This window comes from Tachypleus tridentatus, chromosome 12 (genome assembly GCF_004210375.1).
Source record: "Tachypleus tridentatus isolate NWPU-2018 chromosome 12, ASM421037v1, whole genome shotgun sequence".
Taxonomy (NCBI): Eukaryota; Metazoa; Arthropoda; class Merostomata; order Xiphosura; family Limulidae; genus Tachypleus; species Tachypleus tridentatus.
This window is the reverse complement of record NC_134836.1, coordinates 95,013,534-95,031,625: the sequence shown is the minus strand read 5'-3', so window position 1 is coordinate 95,031,625 and position 18,092 is coordinate 95,013,534. Positions and strand designations below refer to the sequence as shown.

The following is an 18,092-nucleotide window of genomic DNA, read 5'->3' as shown; positions in this document are numbered from 1 at the left end:
ATTACATTGTTTTTACTTGAAACTACCCAGTTGTGCCTTCAACCCAATGTTACTGATTGAATTCATGATTTTTCCATAGTCAGATTAGACTTGTCAGCCTTATGAGATACCTGACTGACTGTTTCAAGAAGAGGAGGAATACTGTAAACCATCAATAAATGGATCTAAATACTAGCTTAATGAACTGTAGATTCATTACCATCTTAAAACAACAACATGGGCAATTATCTTATGTTAACATGCATGACAAACAGAGACACATCTTTCAAGTGTTTGCTTAGTAATTGCCAGTAGCTGAATTACTTCACAGAATATTTTAACAGGGAATCAGGAATGATTCAACTGAGTGATTTTGAACAACAGTTGATACATCCAGACACCTAAACAACCTGTATCTGCTGATCAGCAAAATCAGCTTGTAATTGTGCATTACTCAAAGTTTGGGCTTAGATATATTTTACTTAAGTACTTTGTACTCATATTACCTATTCAAAATTTATTTAATTTGGGCTTTATTTTGTACTGAGCTAATTTTAAAATTGATAGTCTATTGTGTAGCTTTGTGCTTAACTAAACAAAACAGAAAAACATTTAAAAATCTGTTCAAGTTCTTTTAGTTATTTTTTCTAATTTTATTTTGTATTATAATTTTGATTTATTCTAATTGCACTTGAAGATAAATTTGTTTTTTTTTAGTTCTAGTTTATTTTCACAGACTGTCAGATATAAAAGACTGCTTAGTAGTATTATTAATTGATTTATTTTGTGTTTGTGGTTCATTGATCTTGAAGCTATAAAATGTCCAGTGCAGTACATTTATATCAAGGCTATAGAAATTTCTATATGTCTCAATAATGGTGACCAGACAAATGGAAACAGAGAGCAAAAGTAAAGTCACATGTAATAGGAGATCAGTTGGAGAAAGGTTTAACACAAAGTTAACCATCATTGGAGTGAAAGGCTTAATGGTTGATATGTTAGAGTGAGATTAACAGTTATGAAAGAGATTATTAGAATAAGTTGTTTTGTCAAAGGGTGTTCAGTGGACTTTGAATAAAGGTAGACAATTATAAGGAGTACCAAAAAAGCAGATGGTTTTTTCGAAGTTCAGTATACAACTGCTGTAACACAGTAACAATGTTGTTGATACTATAGTTGTAAGAAATAGAGAAAATTGTTTGATTTGTCAACTGAATTCAGTTGAATTGGCCTGAATGCACTTTTGACAAGAAAAAGAGAACTGAATAGTGTTTAAGATATAAATACAATCTCCATAGTATAAATAATTTTGTTATGTACATTTAATTTGTATTGAATATATATATATATATATATAAGAAACATGTGTAGTGCATGCTATTCATTTATTTTCAATTTGTTGTTTTTTTTAGTTCTAGTTTATTTTCACAGACTGTCAGATATAAAAGACTGCTTAGTAGTATTATTAATTGATTTATTTTGTGTTTGTGGTTCATTGATCTTGAAGCTATAAAATGTCCAGTGCAGTACATTTATATCAAGGCTATAGAAATTTCTATATGTCTCAATAATGGTGACCAGACAAATGGAAACAGAGAGCAAAAGTAAAGTCACACGTAATAGGAGATCAGTCGGAGAAAGGTTTAACACAAAGTTAACCATCATTGGAGTGAAAGGCTTAATGGTTGATATGTTAGAGTGAGATTAACAGTTATGAAAGAGATTATTAGAATAAGTTGTTTTGTCAAAGGGTGTTCAGTGGACTTTGAATAAAGGTAGACAATTATAAGGAGTACCAAAAAAGCAGATGGTTTTTTCGAAGTTCAGTATACAACTGCTGTAACACAGTAACAATGTTGTTGATACTATAGTTGTAAGAAATAGAGAAAATTGTTTGATTTGTCAACTGAATTCAGTTGAATTGGCCTGAATGCACTTTTGACAAGAAAAAGAGAACTGAATAGTGTTTAAGATATAAATACAATCTCCATAGTATAAATAATTTTGTTATGTACATTTAATTTGTATTGAATATATATATATAAGAAACATGTGTAGTGCATGCTATTCATTTATTTTCAAAGTTATCACTAACAAGTCACAGAAACCTACTGTAGAAGAATTCTTACCCCAACACATGCATGTATTATTTACATTACCATATACTATTTAAAATGTAAGTTCTGACACAGACAGTTTAGTACTTTTATGTGTGTCTCTTTTTTGTGTTTATCATTTGGATGTGTTGGCATCATACGTGTAATATATGAGAAAGATTATTAGTGCAACTTCTGATATTATAATCAACTCTGAGTTGGCCTTTAATATTTAATGTAATAGTTGGGATCTAGGAAGATCCTGGAGTAAGGGAAAGAGAAGTGGAATAATATTAAATATCATCATACTTTACCTTTTTATAACTAATGTAGAATATATCTTTAGTTATATTTATATGAACATTTTATACCTTTATTCTATACATAGTTAATGACATCATTATAAGCTGGAAATTGGAAATTTCTAAACTTGCTTGGCTTGGTTTCTTTGTCACACTTTCATGAAGGTCATTCTTATTCTAAGAGGTGGCACAAATACTTGAACAAGTTAGTATAAGCTAATTATTTATCTTTTTCAAATATGTTTATGTGAAATGATTACAGACACACCTAATTTAAGGATTGTGGGATACTTATAAGGTTTTGTCATTTTCAGATTTATTTAGATCCTGTCTTAGTTTTATGTAGGTATCTTTGTTTAAACATTTATTCTGTTACAACAACCAGTCAGAATTACAGTGCAGTTGTAGGCCAGCCAGCTACAATGACATCATTTTCGGTTGGAAAATTGGAAATTTCTAAACTTGTTTGGCTTGGTTTATTTGCACACTTTCATGGAGGTCATGTTTATGTTCACATTATAGTACTTTGAAAATAAATATATTATTTTATTAAAAGATGTATATTTATTTTTGTTTTTTAATGTGTTTGAAATTATTTCCTGCACTGCATTTTCAAAACTTTGCTTTGCAGATACTTTATTATTTTCTAACTGATTCCACTGTACCTGAATTCAATACCAACAAAGTATATTGCAGTTTAAGTAACCATTTAGTAATTTATAGCTTCCTCTGTGTAACTAAACAGATTTTATCATTTTCCTACCAAAATATGTTTGATTTAAAAAGTCTATTTTAAAGTTCACAATTGCAACTTAAAAATAATTTTTATTTTTCCTTATTTGTATGTTTATTGTCAGTATTTTAGAAGGACCTGCAGATCAGAGAGAAAAAGAATGTTTGGTTTTAGATATTTAAATATATGTGTGTGTGTGTGTGTGTGTGCTGAAAAAAAAAACATTAACAGTATTCTTTCTTTTAATTATAATTTAAAAGAATGAGTATATGGACTGTGTGTATATAACATTGGATTATTAAAACATAACCAATAATAAAGGTATAGTAAATTTAATTGTTTATTTGATAATTGTGTAGGTAATGGAACAGCACTCACAGTAGGTAAGATAACATACAGTGATACTGGTGCTTACATGTGTGTAGCCTCCAACCCAGCAGGAACCATGAGAGACATCAGTTCACTCGTTGTTCAAGATCAGCCTACTCCAAGTAAGATATATTTATATATATATATATATATATATATACACACACATACCTATACTGTTTTTGCAATATTAACATGATTATAGTTAAAATTAAAGACATTAATACATGTTTTATAGCTTCTTCCCTTCAATAATAGATAAGTGCCTTTAGAAATTTCTCTGTAATTTATAATTTATCATTTGCTTTGTTCTTAATATCAGTCATGCAGAGATGCCAACCATTATGATTTGAGCGTAATCATTACAATTTTGGTGTATGCATTACCACTATATGCTCATACAGACAAATATTACAACTTGTTGCAACTCCCAAATTATTATATATTATATAGGCCTATACAATAAAGTGATAAATTGTTCCCCCAGGGCTTGAAATGGGTGAAAAGAAAATTTCTAGTGAGATACAAATAAATTTTGATAATAAATAAAAGACATAGTCCAGATGGCTACTTGCGATAATCGTGTTTGTGCTTGAAATAATAAAAAATATTTGTATTTCCGACGTTTACCAATAGTTTGAGTGTGGTGCTTCTCCATAATGGGTACATGGGGGAATCCATAGTTATGTCATCAGTGCCTGTCAGCCAATCAGCATTTGCGTAGATGGGTATTTCTCGTTTTCTAAGTGGCATAGAAACACCAATGTGATCATTCACAAGATGGAAAAAAAGAGGCCTCATTCACCAGATTGTCTTGTTTCTGGCAAATCTAAAAGCACTAAAACTGTGAATCAAAAATTTAGGAAAGAGTATAGTGCAAAATATCCAGTTATTGCATCAAAAGTCAGTGACAATCATGCGTTTTGTACAGTTTGTCACATCGATTTTTTCTGTGGTGCATGACAGGATAAACGATTGTTCCGGACATACAAAATCGGCATTTTACTAACAAAAAGTTGAGGCAAAGACAAAAACGATGCAGATAACGACATTTATGAATAAGAATTTTAAAAGAATTTTTTAAAATTTATTTATTAAATACACAAAACACAGTTATAAATGAGCAATCTATTCTATAACAGTAATAAATAATAATAGTTATAATAATAATATAATAATAAACAGCTTAGAGACATTGGTCAGGCCTGGTAGCTGCAAATGATAAAGAGCTCTGTCTACTATCATTACGCTCAGTCATTTGAAATAGTTGGCATCTCTGGTCATGTTCAGTTTATTCTTTTCTTAAGATTTTTGAATGTATATTTTGCAGGAACATTTGGCTTTTATGTTAAACATTAGTGAACCTGAATACTATAGAAAGAAACAACAGAAGCTAAGATAACAGGCACATTTAAGATTTTTCATGTTTACACATTGAGTCATATGATTATTGAAAGACAAACACAAACTTAAATTATAAAACCCATTGAACTTATACTATATAATAAAAACTAGATGACACAATATTTAAAATTACACAATATAAAATCTTGAATGTACCAGGCCTTTTCTAAATGCTTCTACATATTTTGGTGAGTCTCACCATTCCAAGTTCATATTAATTTGTATTGTATATAAAAATATGAGACAAAATACTGGTAGAAAAGTTTGGTTATTATGTGATTGAGCATACACTCTAAACTCTGCCTGTAACACAAGAATTTTTCTACTGATTTCCTTGTTGTAAAGAACAAAACTCTGTATTTAACACAAACCTTTCAATGTGGTCAACCTAACTTCAGATGCTATTCTAACATTCATATTATTACAATATCGTCTTTTTAAGTAGTTGAATGCAATTGGAATGAGAAACATTAAAATACAGATATCTTAAATGTTATTCATGTGAAAGTTGTACATTCAGGAAATGTCTTCAGTTTTCATTGTTGTTCACTTATTTATTTTTGATATATTTTATTTTTTAAATCATTGAATAATAAGGGTTATATTTTTAAAATGTTAATTACCAGTCTTCTAGCTGTTGTATTAGGTACATAGTAGAAATTTATGGTTATGAAAAGTACTTTCCTTTCTGAAATATGTAACATTCACATGAACAACTTTGAGTAAATTCTATAGGGCAATCCTGCATTCATGCATAAAATAATCCAAGCATGATAAATTTCATATGACAGGCACCATATGCACCTAATCAATAATGCAGAAGAGGCACGTGCCACCCCAATTGAACATTTTTTAGCAAAAGATTTTCTTACATTGCTTTTCTCACCATTTCTTCCCAATTTTAAACATGGACAACATCACTTCTTTTATAATCTACAGTAGAAAATGAGTTTTTATCTTATGTCTGATTGTACTTAATTCTATTCTTTAGTTCAAACTATGTTATCAAATATTTATTTTCTTAAATCAGTCTATTTTGAAATCTTATTTATTAACATTAAATTGTATAAAAATTCATATATATATCCATAATAATACATACATATCTATAATAAAGAAATAATTGTAACTGAAAAAATGCCTAATTTATTGCTTTTAGCTATAAAAAAATACTTAAACCTTAGAAATATCCATTAACTGTCAAGTGTCATAAAAAGGAAGACTGGTTTTCAGCACCTTCTTAAAAAGTCCAATCACAGAAATCTATAGGTTTACATCAAGCAACATAATGTGCTATATCTTAGGTAAAAAAATGTCCAGTTTATTGTTTTTAGCTATAAAAATTATTTAAACATTAGAAATGTCCATAAACTGTCAAGTGTCATAAAAAAAGGATTGACTTGTTTTTTAGCACCTACTTAAAAAGCCCAACCACAGAAATCCATAGGCCTACATCAGGCAACTTAATGTTATACATCTTAACTAAGGTAACCCATACTCTGTTTTCAGATAGAGATCCTTCTTGATTATGTTGCTTGGGGCATGTAGATGACTTTTGCATTGATTGGTTTTCACCTTTTAAAAACACTGAACTTGATTTATCAAATATAAAGCCAGACTTGTTGCAAGTCTTTTTATGGATGGTTGTGGTACCTCATGTTGATCCATATTCTTTTGTCTTCCATTGTCATTAAGTATGAGGGATATTTCACTTTGGTTGAAACTTCTAAGTCTGTGAATTGAACTAGGATTTATGATTTGTGTGTATGAATATTTTGTGCTTTTTCAGCTGTTATATGACCTTTTCAAAAGTGATCAATTTTTTATGGAATTACACCACCTACAAAACATCAAACAGTATCAAAATTTAATTCTCATATTGGTTTTCAACATATGGTTTGTTGATTTGCTTTGGAAAATCATTTCAATATAATGTACTCAATTCTCTTTATAACAAACATTGAGCAGATTTATATGGTAAAATGAACAATATTCAGTTTCTCAGTTCATGATTTAGGCATTCTGCTTATTTGGAAATACTATTTAATTAGAATTCTGATTCTTTAGCTACTCCTTCTGAAGAGAGACGTTTTTTTGCCTTCCATGACTGGGGAGTGTCTGTGTATGACCCAGACAACTGTCGACTTTATCACCAGATCCAGAGTACTGACATTATTCCTGGTACCCAGGAGTATGTTTGTGGTGATAGGGGCATCAACTGCTCGTGGGGAAATGCTGTTAATGTGGCTGATCGCTATGTTTATGTTTCTCAACCAAAGAAGGATAGAGTACTAATTATTTCTAGGGTCCAAATGGTGGTTGTAGATGTATGTTATTTTATATAATTACTTTATTCATTAAGTTGAACCTAAAAAATTTGTACACAACAAAAGGATTAATGAGAAAAATCCATATTAAGCTCTACTTTAAGACATTGTCAAATACCATCTTAATAGCAGTAGAGATGAGTATAAAGTAGTGTATATATTAGTTACAATTAAACTAAAATACCAATTTTGGCTGTAAGGTCAGTTTTAACAGTAAAATTAGTATAAAAGTTACTTATAAACTGCATGTATGAACGTTTTAATTGGTTAAAATGTAACAGAATTTCTACAATCACTGTTTTGAGTATTTGTGACAAAGTTCCAAAGAAAGTGTGAATATACTTTTAATACTGATATTGGTAATCTGCAGTTTATCTAGTTTATATTGGGAACAGTTTAAGATCTGTGGTAATAAATATTAAAGTCTGTGAGGTTCTAGCTTATTAACTGATATAATAGACACCAATGAAGTTTTGTGAACAAGTGTTTTTAATTTGAATCCAAAAGAATGTACAGCTTTATGAAATAATCAAGATACTACTGAAGTATGATTGGCTTTCTAACTTAGGAATCTTGTGCAGATTGACATGAACATTAATATAAATATTATGTTTATAAACTGCATATATGTATGTTTTGATTAGTTGGAACATGACAGTTTTTGCAATCATTATCTCATTAAATATTTTTAAAAAAATCACAATAATTAATGCTAGATTATGAAGCAATATGCATTTTCTTCAACTTTTGAAATCAAATGGTGCATCTCCATTTTAGTATGTATATGTATAATCTAAAGTGAAAAGTAAATTTATAATGTATTTATGACAGCCATAATTTTAATTTGAAAAAGCTAATATGAAAATATATTTATAAAAATAATTTAAAATTGGAAGGTTAAAGGTAACAAAACTCCTAGATACAACACATATATACAGTGAATGCTGTTGTAACACTTATTTCTGCTGTCAGGTTGTTGTCACAGATAAATATCCTGTGGATTTACACTATGTTCCTCATCTTGATCAAGTTTGGTTAACTTGTTGGCGTAGTGCAGAGGACCAAGGTACTAAAACAATTCAAATCATCCGTGATGCCAGTCAGAAAAGGAAACACCACACAGTTCATCCAGAACCTGTTGATGGGCACTTTGACTTGGTAAGTTTGGACTGATTTGATGAGAATTATGTGTTAATTAGTTATAGGCAGTTAAAATCACTTAAGTACATTATAAATTCATACTGACGAACTTTTATGTTTATTGGGTTTAATGATGTTTATAGCTTTTATGTTAATGAAGTGATTTAGTGATAAAGAAATAATATAAGGAAATATTTAATACAAATCATATATAATCAATTTCTTCATGAATATTTGTTGTATCTAAGATCTTTATATTTTTTATACATGAGTAAACAAGACATTAGCAGTAGGGCATTATACTCCCTACCACATAACTTCGCTAGCATGGTATGTAGTATTAATATTACATCAGTACAATATAATAACTGTTAAGGATGATAAACATATTTGTCAAGTAGAAATTGGAAATGCAGCTGTGGTATTATAAGAATTCTATAGACAACTTGCTTGTTCAGGTTACTTCCACATCCCTCCATCAGGTCAAATCAGATTAGAAATATCATTTATGTAATGTAATGTGCCTGTAATGAAGTATTTCAGAACTAGACTTGCTTTCCTTGGTTAGATCATTCTGGTGACTCAGTGGTATGCATCTGGTGCATTGAATTTACTAGTTTTAGTTCTGGAATTCAGGCTGAAAGCCTTCTCTTTTCTCTTTTTTTTATCTCCAGGTAAAACTTTTGTTATTTCTTAGTCTACAGCAATAATGATGAAAATGTTGGTTTTCATTAACTATAAAGAATCCTGATGAAAAAGCATGGAACCTTGAACATTGTTCAACTACCTATGTTTAGACAAATTGTTTTTATAGTTTGTAAGAAACAACTAATTAGCAAGTGAGAAAAATTAAGAAATGTATTATAGAACTTGTTAAAAATTAAATAGAACATCTCTGGTATAGGTAAGTGAGCTGTTCATTCCTCTGAGTCAAGACCTCCGACATCCGTGGAAATATGGTTATGTTGTCCACACTAACCAGCGAGGGATGTACAGGTTACACTTGCAAGGAATGAAGTACGTGAAAACTGTGGATCTGACTCCCTACAACTGTGCACCTCGTAATGCAGCGTTTGCTGCTGTTGGTAAGAAAATAATTAAATGATTTTGTTGGACCCACAGAATTTAAAGAAGTGGGCTATGTTGATTCAAAGGACCAATTAGGAGGAAAATTTTGTTCACTTAAATTTCAGTAAGAGCACAATATGAAAGTAATCACGTTTTAAATTTCATGTGACAATGTTATCTACTTCAAAGGAAGTCACAAAATATATATCTGTGCAGTTATATTTTTGGTGGAAAATTTAATTTCAATACTTTTTTTTTGTTTATAATGGAATTGAAGTCTGTCAACTGGTGCATCATAAATATTGGCTGGCTGAACCCTCCAGTATGTCACAACAGAGACTCTTCTAATTCAAGATGTACATAAACTGTCAAGAGAAGAAAGCAATATGTTATATTAGACTGGTTTTAACCTGTACAGGGAGCCAGTACTATTCACTTACAACAATTTACTAAACATTGCAAAGAGCCAACTAATAATTGTGAATTTGATAAAAAAAAACAACAACAAAAAACTCTTTAATGGATATAAGGTAGTGTTTTGAATAGTACATAATTAACTCAGTTTTGGTCTGAAGTTACACATATCAACTTTTAATACACTGAGCTGGAATTACTCGCTAGAATTTTTGACAGAGGTTTCAATCTCTTTCAATCAGAGGCAAAGTAGTGTTTCAGTGACAGGGAAGAGAACTAGAAACTCTTGTTTCTTAGAGGTGTTGGATATGCTGTTGGAAAGTTGGAATCTACTGAATCCAAATATACACTCCATTGATGGTAACATATTTCAGCCAGGAGTTACAAGCAGTCAACGAGACAGAATTTCAAAGGGGTCACACTACCATACCATCACATACATGAATTACTTATCTTTCTTCTTTATTATTCATTGTCCCCTACTACTATCACTACTGCCCTTGTGAGAACCAAACATATTTTTGAATGCTGCCATGACATATTTGGGGTAGATGGAGGGATTTGTCTCAACAATGGCTGTAAAAAAGTCCATCATGATTGCATCCACAAGATTGTACTGGTTGCAAGTCCAATATTTTGGAACCTTACACATGCAAACAGTCAAGGTAATGATGATGTATCAAAGAGTAGCAAAGCTCCAGTCATAGTCAATGGGGCTTAGAGCTATCTTGCTGATCTTTTTAGGCTTTGGTATGAAAAATAGGTGCAATGAGAAATGAAGGAGCTGCCTCACAGAGACTCATCAGTTATACTACAAGAAGTATTGTTACTGGCTATGAGACTTCTGTTGCTGATATAGCCAGTCAGAATTTGGCCAGTTTTTGACCACTTTGAAAACTCAAACTTATAATTACCATATATAATCATATGGTACATTTTTGATATGTTTTACCAAAGTTGGATAAATACCAGGCTTTTTTTGCTTGATTACTGCCACAGTGATGCCTCTAGTTGAGGAAAAGATTGAAGAATAATTCATTGTTTCTAAATTTAACAATTTTGGCTTGAAATGAAAAGCTCTGATTTTATTTAAAAATTACTTAATTATAAATTGTATTTGATTTTTTTAGGGTAGTTAAAAAAAGTCAAAGTGTGTAAAAGTTGCATAAACAGTTTTCGGTATCATATCTTTAAACTTGTTTTTTATCAAAAATTAACTCCTGTTTTATATAGGAGGATATGTTATCATAGAGTGCATTGAACCTATCACCCATCGACCCACTGGACAGCTTGTCTTGGACTATCTCACAGATACTGTTGTGTCCCACAAGACTAATCTATTTGGCCACCCTCACATTTCTCCAGACTCTCGCTACATTGTGACTATAGAAAGGACCAATTCCAGTGTCATAATTGTTGCCCAAGAAGTAACAGAAGAGGGTAAGTTTTTGGTTATGATAACAAAAAGCTTAAGAAAATTTAAATGATCTGTGTCCTGATTTATTCTAACAATTTAAATATTTTAAAACTGAAAAAAATTATTTCATTTAGGTGTAAAATGTTTTTTATTATGTTCATGATTGGAATTTATCTTGTATAATACATGGGGTGCAGCATAACTGTGTGCTCACCCAAGAGTTTGTCTGATTGTCTCTTTAAAGCCATGCAAATTATAAGTCAAAACAGTCAATGGTATCAGACACTGTTGAATCTTTTATCACCTCCACAAGATTGTTTGTGTGACAAAGTACAAGCATTTGTTACACAATTCATGGAGTCATGCATGCTTATTGGTTTTGTCACTTTTGTGGCATAAACTCAGTCTTCTTTTGATGTATAGTAGGGTGATGCAATGGTATATTCAAAACATACATTGCAGTACCTGAGATCATAGACTTCCATGTTGTGAATAATTAAATTGACATATGATAATTATTCATGTTCAGTTACTAGTGGTGTTATTAGGGGTAAAATGGAGACTTATGTTGAATCCTCATTGTGTTCTTCATTAGACATAGCATTTGTGTCCTAAATTTAAATTTCCTTCCCATGTGTAAGAGATGTTGTCTGGTGATTCCAGAAGAGTAACCCAGTATGAGTCTACACCCATAGTTAAAGCCACAACCTGGCAGAGATCCACTTGTCATCTGTAGCACTGCTGTATCAGACCACATAGGCTTTCTGCATTTTTGCACATGGTATGGTACAAAATCCAGCAGCTTCTGTAGGATGTGGTCCATCAACATTGAGACTTGTCAAGGTAAACATTGCATGCCAAGTGGATCTTGTACTTCACAGAAATGCCTCTTCCATCTCCTTGGTGTATACAGAAATAGATCTTCTGGTACCTTTCACACACTGAATAGACCTAGACCTCACAAACTTGGAGCACAACTGTTGAATCATCTTTGACATGGACACTTTGCTCATGAGAAACCTCTATTGTCATCTTTGAATAATGGAATTACTCCCCTCTTCACCCATACCACAATTTTTTTGGCAGTGCAGAAACAGTAAGTGACACATGATACTGCTCTCCTAGATCATCTAGTGGCCCACACCTATACACACACACACAAAGTGAAGTTGATATCATCCATACAAACGTTTGGATTGATACATAATAATTAGAATAATACTTTACCATGTGTATTTATAAAAACTTTGTAGTGTCCACTAAAACCAAGTTTTCTTAAGAAGAAGAAAAGCTAAGTCAGTATCATAATAGTTGATACTGAAAAACAATAGTGGTAGAAACATATACAAGTTTTATCTTGTTTCTCTGCTAAAAGAGGTAGGTTGAAAAACACAGAAGGCCTCTGTATAAACACAATCCTAAATGTAAATTAAAACATACACCATATACCAAGGCTCTTTTATGTGATTCCCAAGAAAAAATTCATTAAGTTTTCAAAATAAAACAAACTGAAAAAGGCTAAACTTAGATGTTTTTGACTTTCTGAGTATTAATTATTGCTCATAATCAACAGTATGCATAACTGCAGAAGTGTTTATAGCATGTTGCAGTGCTTTTTTTATGTCATAAAATGAAGTACTGATAAAGCATTTACTATTTATGCAATGTTTAGAAAATTATAACAGTTATGTAAAAGCTGAGTTTTTAAATTTAAACTATACACTCTTTCTATTTGATCCAGTTATTGTCTTTAATTTTCTATTAACTAATTTTTAGAAATTAATACTTCAAAGGTATGAGAATGAATGTTGATTATGAAAAATTATCATACTTTAATAATTTCTGAGTATTTCAGGGTAAGATCAACAAATTGCTTTTATTGAAGTAGACAGTTTCATTAACATTATGAATTCATATTTGTATTTTCAAGAATGTTAGTTTGTAATAACTAGTTCCTGTCTAAAATATAATTACAATCTTAGATATACTAACAACTTACAAGATCTTTATAATGACAGAAATATTCATATATTTAATAATGTTTATCGAAATGTACTTGGAATAGGCACATTCTATTTCTTTTAAGGTACTGCAATATTTAAAATTCTAGTTTATTTGGCTTTCTATTGGTGTGTACAGTAAGGGGTAGTTATAGTCAGAATCACCGAGACATTATGTTGATCTGTTCCATTAGTATAACTGGATAACATTTTTTATTTTAAGATTTTCAATAAAAATAATATATCAAGTGTTGCTGAACAGAATTAACTAAAAAGATTTTGTATTCCATATTTTTTAGGGACAGAAAAATAAAAAATGAAATTTTATGAGAAGTAACAAGGCTTTGTTTATGTTGAAATTAAAACACTGATGTGGTGGATACTTTACAGTCTTCGGACAGTACAGTTTTTTTTGTTTATATTTACAGTTATTATACATATTGTCCAAGCAGTAATGATGGATATTATTTGATATATGACTCTAGACACAATATTCTACTATAACTGTTCACACTTAATTTTTATGCAAAATCACCAACATAAATCTCAAGCTCCTAGTAGTCTGTTGTGGTATGTTTTAGTAAGGCTGGGGTGTCTTGTGTAATATTTGTTGGGGATTTCATGTAAGGTCATATGATTATCTTTGTACAAAAGTATCATTTAAGCTGTTTGTGATGTTCTGTACTCTGTTGTTGTAAGATATATGAAAAGATAAATGACATTTGCATTTGTTACTCAATCGTAATGTTGAGTTACATTGAGTTAATATTGTAACTTGCTTTTGAATAAAGATACATAGCCTCGTTTTAATTCATAGCACTTTTGGATTATTAATTCTTTAGACATCCCAGTGCATTTTCTTATTGCTACATGATTGTATGTATTCTTGTCTTTGTATATATTATATATATACAAGTAAGTATTCAATCTCATAATACTTCATAGTTTTTAAAGCTTAAATGTTAAATTACTTGTTTGAATAAAGTTAATGTTATGGTTCAATATACAAAAATATTTTGTTTTATAAGTGTCATTTATGAGCAGATTTCTTGTGTAATTTAGAATTATTTTTCTTTTGGAAATTTTGCATATATAGTTTATTTAACTTGAAAATTGTCTTTGTAGGCCTACAGTTTCTTTTTGATGTGAAGACAACTCTACAGATTAGTGACATCACCTATTTTCCTTCTCGTACCACCCACAGTTATGACCTGTATGCCAGTTCTTCCAATAAGGAAGATATCCTTTTTGTTGACCTTGCAAATGGGAAAGTGGAAATGATCACTGGAATTGGACGAGCAATGGAACCAGAGGTGGCAGAGTGGAAAAATACAAACCGGCCAATGTCTAGTGCAGGAATCTTTGGCACTTATATGGTGACTACTGCCAATGAAGCAATCTTTGTAGTGAATGGTAAAACAAGAACTGTCAACTGTGAAATTGGAAGCATCGTCCATCCTCGAATGATGGTTTGGGTGAAATCACCCTAAAATCTTTGCTTATGGAAGGCTTGTTTTTTATGTTTGCTCAGTTAAATTAAGGCACACCATTAACTATACTTACATATGATATTGTGGCCTGCCTATCCACTTCATCTAGTAAGATTTCTGGGAAAAAAAAATTGTGCAAAAGTCCTTAAAAAAAAGTAAGATAAATTAGCAAATCATAGTAAATATTTTCTGGCTTTTGTGGTTTGTGTAAATTGCAAACACATATTTAACAGTGAAATTAATAAGTATATACAAACTGAGCAAATTTTTCCTCATACTATAAATTAGCTTTCAAGTGCATGTTACACACTTGCAGTAAAATACAGAAGTAACTGACCCACTTAAATGCAAATTCTCCATTTCTCAAGTTGTTGTATAATCCTGCAATTTCTTTTCTTGGATTTATAGTGCAGATTATACAATTTTTAAATCAGCATTTTATGAATAGCATTGTACAAATCTTAGGATCCATTTTAATTTTTTCATGAGATAAAAATTCTAGTCTGTGATTTGTAGTGTATAAAAAAGCTGTATATTATTATTTGGTTATTAAACACGTGTTTCTTTTTATGTTGAATTACATAAATCCAAAAATTGAAAGACTGTGTTTGGAGTAGAAACATGGCTAACCAGTCGCGCATTTTTTGCAATAACTTCCAAGTCTTTAGACAAACTGCTTTTGCTTAGATTTTTGTGATCATATGGTTCAAAAGATTACCTTGCAGGTGTTTCTTGACTGTGTAAAAGGTTTTCACTTTGAAATCAATCTACTTAACAAATAAGATAGTGATAGATATTTGCATTTAAAATTAGGTCTAATTTTTATTAAAGTACATGTGCTCGTTTGCACCATAAGATAATACTAACATTTCAGGTAAAAGAAGTCAAAAGCATAATTTTTGGAGTGGCTACAGATGCACACATTTCTCAGTGAATTGTTTCCAATTTGTATATGCTAAAGTTTGTGCTTTGGCAGCTTTTGTTTTTTTGTAGCTTAACCATTGGAATTTATTCACAACTGGAGAAAGCTTCTTGTGGTATTGCCATACATAATGATATATACTTATTTGGAATAAGATATGTTCAAGAACCTTTTGTAGGTTCTATGCCCAGTTAAAGGTCACAACATTGCATTTTATTTATAGGTGTTGTTATGTGTAGAACAGTGCATTAGTATATGTATCAAAATGTATCAATATCCTGGAGTGATATAAAGCCAGTATAGGAATCTAGAGTAATCTGTGCAATGGATTTTGTCAAAACTTTTCTAAATGAGTCTATAATCAATAATAATAACAGATAAAATATGGATAACTCTACACTAAAGCCTCACATATTTAAACCTTCAGGCCAACAAAAGCACTTGTGTTATTCATATTTGAATATTCAAATATGCCTTCTGTTTCCTAAAATTTTTTAACTTAGCCATATACTTGAAAAATAATTTCTTGGATATGAAAATTTTTCTTTTTTCCAAATAACATTTCAAATTAGTCCCAGAGGCATCATTTCACCCAAACCATGGAGGTTGCAAGACCATCAGTGGAACCTTCTGAAACCAAAACTAATGTTTCTGTTCTTAAAAAAAGAAATAATAGGTGAACCAATTTATTATAGTGCAACATGAATTCAAAGAAAATTTTCAGCAAAATTATGTATATAGTAATGTAAAAAAGGCATTTCAGTAGACTTTCCATCAATGCAAGTCAACTATATTAAATTTATTGTATTTAAAGAAATGTACATCATTACAAAATGCATGGATGTTGATGGCTGTGAAAAGCTGACAGGTAATAAAATTGAATCTTGTCTTAAAGTGTTTTATTATAAGTGTGGAGTATTTAATATACTAGTTACTAAAGTTCACTGGCTATACAAAATGGCAGTTTTTAACTGTGCCTATGCTGTTAGTCAATAAAAGTCATACAATTCAGAATATCTTGTAAAGGTTGTAGCATAAAAAAGCTCTAATAACTGAAAAATGTAATAAGTTTAAACTCATGATATTGTCAAGGGATGTGTGAGTGGCAGATGTACAACATTTGATAGCTACAATATGAAAACAATTACTAAAAGTACAGTATCTTTAAATGCTAATGTATTGATCCAGGTTATTTACAGTTGTGGTTATTATCTCTGCCAGCTATGACAGATAGCTACAATATACTAAAAAACAAAAAATAATTTATCAGTGTAAAACACATTTAGTCACAATATTATTTTAGCAGTTTGCACATTGATGTTTCTGGTTTTTCCAAAATGTTTAGATTAAACCAAAACTTTATCTGAAATAAAATAGGCTATCTAAAAGTTAAAATACATTGTATGTTTGGTTCTTTTGGCTGTTGTAAAGCGATGCATGTGTTAATGCTGTAAGCCAAATAAGTTATGATGCATGCACACAAACAAAAAAAAAATTACCAAAGTTGTAGGCAATTTCCATGCCTTCTTATTTAGCCCATGGAACTGTTAACATCCTTAAACAGTCCATTATACATATTGAAAACACAATTCTTTTTTTGAAAAATGTTATGTAGCTGATTTTCTGATTAAATTTACTTGAGTGGGAAATATCAACTTCCAGTGGCTGCTAGAAACTTTTAATTGCTGGCTAAAACAATGCAAATGTAAGCATTAGAGATAAGTGATGCTGAACATGTACATTCCAAATTTGTGATGTTATTGTACTGTGTTTTTTTGACAGCTGATGATAGTGTTAAGATTACCTTAAAACTTGTGGACTGGTTTGATCTGAACTTAGTATTAAATGTGGTTAGCTTACTTTTATAAAAAAACAACCAAAAACACGTTAGGTTATATTTCTAATGGGCTAGGTTTTTTTTGTTTAAATTTAGTAATACACTGAATTAGTGTTTTTAAGCATTACTGTCTTTGTGCAAGAAATATCAATTTCTTGGTTCAAGACCACATAAGACTGAGAAGCTGTTCATTCAGTCTGGTAACTAGCTTTTATAATTTATATAAATGAAGCATAGAACACTTAATGCTCCCATACGTTTTTGTTTCTCGTCACCAAAACATACATCCAAGACATGTATATTTATTTCCTGTTTAAAATACATTGCTTATATATATATATATATAGCAAACATTTTGTCCTACTTAAGTATCAGAGAACTGAAGAGGAGTGTATCTGGTGTATGTTAATTTATGAAAAAAAATCTGTGTGTAATTTGATAATACTTATAATTCCAACAGGATTGTTTAGTGGTTGAATTCATGTGGCTTTATACTTATATGTACATCTTACACTTGTAGCAGTTTTAGTTTAATCCAGTCTTATGTTTATACTGTATAACAGTAGTTGATTTTAAAGTAAAACAAAATACATA

The 18,092-nt window shown here is 30.5% G+C and overlaps 1 protein-coding gene across 3 annotated transcripts in view; it reads left to right on the top strand.

The window, feature by feature from the left end:
- The window catches only part of LOC143234053 (follistatin-related protein 5-like), a 130,440-nt gene extending 113,235 nt beyond the window's left edge, over nt 1-17,205 (top strand). For all 3 annotated transcript variants that reach the window (XM_076471091.1, XM_076471090.1, XM_076471089.1), the window contains 6 exons: nt 3,470-3,601; nt 6,951-7,210; nt 8,183-8,368; nt 9,255-9,435; nt 11,066-11,272; nt 14,375-17,205. In XM_076471091.1, coding sequence (XP_076327206.1) covers nt 3,470-3,601; nt 6,951-7,210; nt 8,183-8,368; nt 9,255-9,435; nt 11,066-11,272; nt 14,375-14,739 — 1,331 coding nt within the window. In that variant the 3' untranslated portion in view covers nt 14,740-17,205. The remainder of the gene's footprint in view (nt 1-3,469; nt 3,602-6,950; nt 7,211-8,182; nt 8,369-9,254; nt 9,436-11,065; nt 11,273-14,374) is intronic.
- The last annotated feature ends 887 nt before the right edge of the window (nt 17,206-18,092 follow it).